The sequence below is a fragment of the Lepisosteus platostomus genome, chromosome 13 (genome assembly GCF_059453375.1).
Source record: "Lepisosteus platostomus isolate fLepPlt1 chromosome 13, fLepPlt1.hap1, whole genome shotgun sequence".
NCBI lineage: Eukaryota > Metazoa > Chordata > Actinopteri > Semionotiformes > Lepisosteidae > Lepisosteus > Lepisosteus platostomus.
The window spans coordinates 31,955,129-31,961,514 of NC_142623.1; the positions used below are offsets into that span (position 1 = coordinate 31,955,129).

Sequence of the window (6,386 nt, forward strand, 5' to 3'; positions counted from 1 at the left end):
GCCTCTCTGGTCCAGCGTGCCACTCGATAGTCGTGTCTGTCCTGGTACGGTATTGTGTGTTTGTGCAGCGTGTCTGTATCCTGCTGGGCTTAGCCATGTTCATGAGTTTTACCTCATGAAATATTCTTACTACATAACAGATATAACATAACTCTTCCTACATACAATACATCCTCAGATATCACCCGTGCTCCCAGGGAGAGCAATTCATCGCCCTTCGTCGAAATCAAATAGCGCCCTTACGTTTTAATTTTGGGGTCTTTTCTTATTACAGTGCTAATAAATCACTACCCTTTATCGTTATAAACGATTGGCCTTTATTGCGATAAAATGCGTGTACGTTATATCTCCCTTTTGAAAAACGAGGCGCTGTGCTGAGATTAATGACTTTGGAATTATATATCCGTCATAGTTCTGGAATGAAGGGTAGGGTGATGTGTTCAAAGAGGATTAAAATACTCCGATTTCCTATGCACCGTTTATGCAAAGTGTTCAATAAGCCAGGGCAGATTTCAGCAACTCCAGATTTCTTGTAACACAAGCGTATGCTTTTTTTTTACATTTTTTCATGACTGGAATCCGCCTACTTTGACCCATTAGGGCGCGCGTGTACAAGGCAATCTTTAATAATTTCAGGCCTTTCTTGAAGCGCCGCCTCCGATATGACCAGTATTTAATCGCCTGTGTCGGGAGAGAGAAAGACCGGTGTCGCAGGAACTCGATTTAGAAAAGACAGAAAAATCTACGAGCAATCGACAAATGGAGTCGAACACGGTAGGTCGAATAACATTTGTCGTAAACCAATTTTTCCCGGTTGGAAAAGCAGAATACGCAGCGTGTTCAATGATGTTAAAATCGGTGCGATCTACCAATTAAACGGAAGTTACCATAATCGACTTCACGAAATATCAACGCAGATGCGGCAAGTGTTTTAATGTGACTCGTTGTCGTTATGTTTTAGACAAAGGAAACGACGCAATAATGTGATTATCGAATAATTTAAAACAATGTATTATCTAATAATGTATCATACCTATTTGTATTGTGTATCAGTTAATTTAATCTAACATTACCAACTGCATATACATTTTTATCTTTATCTAAATTCTGTAGAAATTATTGCAAAATAAATTTTAAAACTGTTCATATTGGCGTATCTTATATCTTATATAGTACCTCCAAAAGTTTTGTGCGTACAGGGCTCGACTGCATGCACTAGTAATTAAATGCATGCGGTATTCATGTTTTTTATTCTGTCTTGTAATTATTGAAGACTAAAAAAATCAAATCGATTCAATATATATATAAATTGTTAATCAATTTCCCACATAACGGTAATTCTTCACTTCATGCGGTAGTGTTTCGAATTTTGGACTTAAACATTTACATTTAACATTTCCCGAATTCTCCTTTAGACTAGAGACCTTTCACATTTAATGTTATAATGTGTAATCATTTTTCTGAACGAATTTCACAGACATTAACATTTCACAGTATTCTAACAATACGTGGAGATATTCCAACACGAGTTTGAATATGTGCAGGCGAAGCAAAACATTAAAAACTCCAAATTGAATAAATGCCCCGCATATGTATTTTCGAAGTTGTGATTGAAATGTATTCTTTAATCGGAATTATTCTTTATTCATAAATAATTGTTACTAACAGATCAATTTCCTCTCAATTCAGTTTGAAGTGTGCTACCGCTGTCTGGTTAATAAAGAATGGAGTCTGTAATATTATTAAGCGCTCTTCCAAACAGAAGGAAGCTGATAAACTTTTATATGAGGTGACTTAATACATTTTAATTTTGTTTATATATGTTAATTCATTTTTAAACTTCAGGTGATATCGAATTTTCGTTAAAGCTACCATACAGGACTTTCCTCCAGTTCAAACCAAGATAATACTATATCCTTGTAAATACTGTTTCAATTGTTTGCATTTGACGACATTTTGAGTAAGCTTTTTCTTCCTAGTTTTATAGATTTTTTTTTACCTAAAAGAAAAGCTCTCAAGTATGAGTCTTAACCTGTTTATGCCTTAACCTGAGGAATTATGCTACGTAAACCTAAAACATTAACGTATGAAGTGAAACAAAATGAAACGATTCAGTGCAAAACAACTTAGCATTAAACCTGTTATGAAAAATCGTATAATCGTATAATCGATTTTTAGGTTACCAACGGAAAATCTTTTACTAACATACGGTATAGTTTTGACCTTGAAAGGAAACGCTCAATTGCAGTTTTGAGTTAAATGCTGAACTCGGAACTCGCATAATGAACAAATGCGTGCCGGTCTCTCAAAAATGAGTCCGTAGAAAACCCGCATTTTTCAAGCTTTCACAGAGTGAAATTAATTATTTTTTATAATTATTATTTGCGACCTTTTACATGCCCACTGTGATCAAGAACAAAAACCTTAGATTTGTTAAACAAGTTACTTTAATATAGACTTTTGCAAGCCTTCCATTATTTTGAAGGCTAAAAACAAATTTCAACGTTCCTCTTAATTTCTCAAGCCAAGTTGTGAAGGTACCACATGAATTCACAAACGAAAAATTAATGTAATTAATAAATTAATTAATTAAAGTGTTAGCATTTTTGGCTTTTTAATTTGACATGCCTTATGTATAAAAAGTGGAAGAAGATTATAACTGAGCTCTTCAGAATCTGTGGAGCCGTTTTTAGCAGGTAGGCCATCAAACGGAATAATTTAGGAATAATAAGCGCTTTTACACTTTTCATAATGGTTTAGAATAACCAGATAATGTGAGATGGTCGATGTTGAGTGTGAAATGAAATTCTTTGCGTTGATTTATTTCTTAAGACAGTACTTGATGAAATTTAGAAGATTTACTGACAATCTGAGGATCATTAGGCAGTGTTGTAGCCTAAGATTGCCAGAGGCTAAGCGGGGCTAGACCGTCGTCATTACTGGGACGGCAAACCCTTGCTGTAAAGCGTCCTGGTGGCCAGCAGATGGCGCTCTTCTTCCTGGGCCAAAAACCTACACTGCTGATCGCAGACTGGGAGAGGATACAGAGCACTCGGGGATAAAGAAATAAAAAAAGAACATCAACGCGCGGAATTCTTATGGTTAAGATAATGTGTGAAATGTAATACCACCTGACCATTTTAGTTTGAGCTTATAAAGGGAAAATACAAATGATTAAATGTAATCCACTATCTTTTTAACTATTAACACTTTTGATAATGCTAAAATGTATTAATGTGCTCATTCATAAGATCGCCCATTTCGATAGTGTGATGCTGCGGAGGGCAGAGTTTGAGAGAGCGGGTGTGATCTGTCGCGGATGTGTGTGAAGCGCTCTGGAGTTATTCCTGATGTGAAAGGCATCACAGCAGAGGTAGTGAAAGCTACTACTCCCCCAGCGCTCGAGACAGACTCTAGAGAGCTACACTGCAGAAGCAAAACACAGAAGCAATATGTCCCTTGGAAGATGATTGATGATGATTTGCTTTCCCATTTTCCAGGAGAGCTGCCTCGGTATTTTTGTGAACGAGAAGAGTCTGGCCTCCCTGGAGTCTTGGAAAGAGAGTCAAGGCGTGTCCCTTGTGCAGGTCAACGGACAGAGGATATATGGCAGTCCTCCGGCAGGTCAGTGCAACTTGCCTCTTCTAAATCCAGGCAAGAATTTAAAACACTGTGCAATTAAGAAAGAAAGTCAGGATTTGGCATACACGTTTTCCTAATGCTATTGCTGTATTGCCTAGGAATGAAATATACTTCTCCGAGACTGAAATGTTCATTGATCCAACTGGTGATCTGGACCTGGGGTACTATCTGGGTGGAGTTTGCATGTTCTCCCCGTGGTCGAGTGGGTTTGCTCGGGGCGCTACCGTTCCCCCCCACAGTCTAAAGATGCGCTGGCAGGTTAATTGGCGTCTGGGAAAAACGGGCCCTGGCGCGAGTGTGTGCGCCAGCCCCGTCCAGGGTGTACCCTGCCTTGCGCCCAGTGCTTGCTGGGATAGGCCCTGAATTCGGGTGACGCGGTGGAGAAAACCGCCTCCCGTTGTCTCCCCAGGTTGGCGGGGTCCCGCCCCCTCCCACATCTGCGAGGTCTTCATCAGCAACATCCCCCGGGACGTCTTCGAGGACAAGCTGGTGCCGCTCTTCGAGAAGGCGGGCCAGCTGTACGAGTTCCGGCTGATGATGAACTTCAGCGGGCAGAACCGCGGCTTCGCCTTCGCCAAGTACTGCGAGCCCCGGGGCGCGCGGGCGGCCGTGCTGTGGCTGCACCGCTACGAGCTGCCCGGCGGCCGCCGCCTGGCCGTCGTCAGGAGCGTGGAGAAGAGGCGGCTGCTGATCGGCGGCCTGCCCAGGGCGCTGGGGGGCAGCCAGCTGCAGGGGGCGCTGCGGCACCTGGCCGAGGGGGTCGCGAGCGTGACGGTCCCGCCGGGGCCCGCGGAGAGCGAGACGGCGTTCGCCGTCGCCGAGTACGTCTCGCACCGGGCTGCATCCATGGCGAAGAAGGTCGTGTGCGAAGGTACCGGTTTACCCCCTTCCAGGCAGCTAGTGGCTCATGTCTGAGCAATGCCGTGCCCTGCCCTCCGCACCATCACACTGCTGAAACGGGCGGTTTTCTGAATGAGCACACTCGCATTAACACAATCGTCCAAAGCATTCACGAACACTTAAAAAGGTGGTGGATTAAATGTAATGATTTGCACGTCCTTTTCTAATCTCAAGACTAAAATGGTGAACAAGTATCCATGATGAGGTGATATTACATTTCTTGCATCTTAACAAGAATTCCGTGCATTAATGTTGCCCCTAATGATGATGATTTTTTAGTGACCTAGTATTCTGTACCCTAATAGTCCACATGTAGTACTTTCTTTAGAATTATATACTGTTATAATTTGGCAGCCAGTTGACCTTGAATCCCTACTGTAGAGGTTTTTTTTCTCCTTCCAGAGGAGTTTTTGGTTCCTCTCTTCCGTTGTCTTCTGGCTTTTTCTCTTTCTGCATTGTCACGTCACGTACTGTCACATAGCTTTGTTAAGTGCCTTGGGGGCGACCTTGGTGTGCAAGGCGCTATATGAAAAGAAATTGAATTGACATCGAATGGTTGCTCCTGGATAATCTTTGTTTTGTTTCGTTTGCTGGTTCGTGTTTCGGGCCGTGCGCAGGCGGCGCCGGAGCTCTGCTTCCTGCCCTTGCGCTGTAGCGGCACGGTGACTGTGAGCCCCCTGTCGTTGCAGGTTTCCAGGCGATGTTCGGCCTCTCGGTGGCAGTGTCCTGGCTCACCCCGAGGGCCCAGGACGAACTGGAGAGGCTGACGGGAGCCGCTCTTCCGTGTCCCTCCCAGAGCCCCGAGCCCCGGGCCGCCCAGGCTGAGCTCCCGCCCTCGGATCGGCGGCCTCGGACCAGCAAGCCCAGAGCTGGGCATGGCGGCTCGCCGGCGCCCCCGTCGGGCTCTGCGAGACGGAGGCTGAGCTGCTTCATCAAGTTAAGTGGTGGTTTTCAACATGTGTAGTCCCACACTGTTCGATAAAATGCTTCCTCCTTCCCCTTGTTGATTTTTAACTTATATTTTTTTGGTTATATTGTCTATCTGTACATAGTTACTATTTCAGTCACAATAATAAAGTTTCTTTTTCGCAAAGGAGGCTCTTTGTCGTTTACAATTTATTTGTGTGTTAACAATGTATAACAAACCCATCCATCTTCTAAATGCTTCTGATTCCGGGTCACAGGGGAGCTAGATCCTATCCATTAAGGCAGGATACACCCTGGGCAGGACACCAGTCAATCGCAGAGCACACACTGACACAGATACTCGCACAAGGGTCAGTTTTTCCAGAATCTAACTTCCCTATCTTTGGAAAACGGGAGGAAACGAGAGCACCTGGAGGACATCCATGGAGACACAGGGAGAATACACAAACTCCACACAGAAAGCACAGCAAGTCTGGATTTGAACCCAGGATCCCAGGGCTACAAGGCAGCAATGCTAAACATGGCGCCACCCTAACTAGTATCATCCCTCTATACATTTCCCAAGTCCAGAACTCTCCTCATTTAAGTGTTGTTTTAAATGCAAGTAATTTAGACCTCGGAGGAAGGAAAAAAAGCTCAATGCGGGACTATTTGACACAGTGTTTGCATCTAAGGTCTTCTCGCCTGTGTCAGTTTTCAATTGATCACCTATTAAGAGCTGATTAGTGAGTAATTTGAGTAAGAAATTTGAGGAAAGGCTGCTTGAAGTTCTGTGTGCGGAAGTTGTTGGAAACAATACCCTTGAAGCAATAGCAGTTTTTCCAATTCTAATATTTTTGGATGCACAAATAAGACCATCTGTAAAGACTCTTACTTTCACTTCAGAAACGCTGCCCACACTCAGACTTCATCTCATC

General features: G+C 43.4%; 1 protein-coding gene across 1 annotated transcript; it reads left to right on the forward strand.

The window, feature by feature from the left end:
- The first annotated feature begins 444 nt into the window (after nucleotides 1-444).
- LOC148650404 (dead end protein 1-like) lies at nucleotides 445-5,506 on the forward strand. Its single transcript, XM_088604914.1, has 4 exons — nucleotides 445-774; nucleotides 3,501-3,624; nucleotides 4,052-4,513; nucleotides 5,232-5,506. The coding sequence occupies exons 1-4, from the start codon at nucleotides 760-762 to the stop codon at nucleotides 5,504-5,506; spliced, it is 876 nt and encodes a 291-aa protein (XP_088461040.1). The 5' UTR covers nucleotides 445-759.
- The last annotated feature ends 880 nt before the right edge of the window (nucleotides 5,507-6,386 follow it).

What these genes read in the sequence shown, in the direction of transcription:
- LOC148650404 (XM_088604914.1), top strand. An exon ending in ATATGGCAGTCCTCCGGCAG is followed by an intron (nt 3,625 to 4,051) that starts GTCAGTGCAACT and finishes TTGTCTCCCCAG; the next exon opens with GTTGGCGGGGTCCCGCCCCC. An exon ending in GAAGAAGGTCGTGTGCGAAG is followed by an intron (nt 4,514 to 5,231) that starts GTACCGGTTTAC and finishes CTGTCGTTGCAG; the next exon opens with GTTTCCAGGCGATGTTCGGC.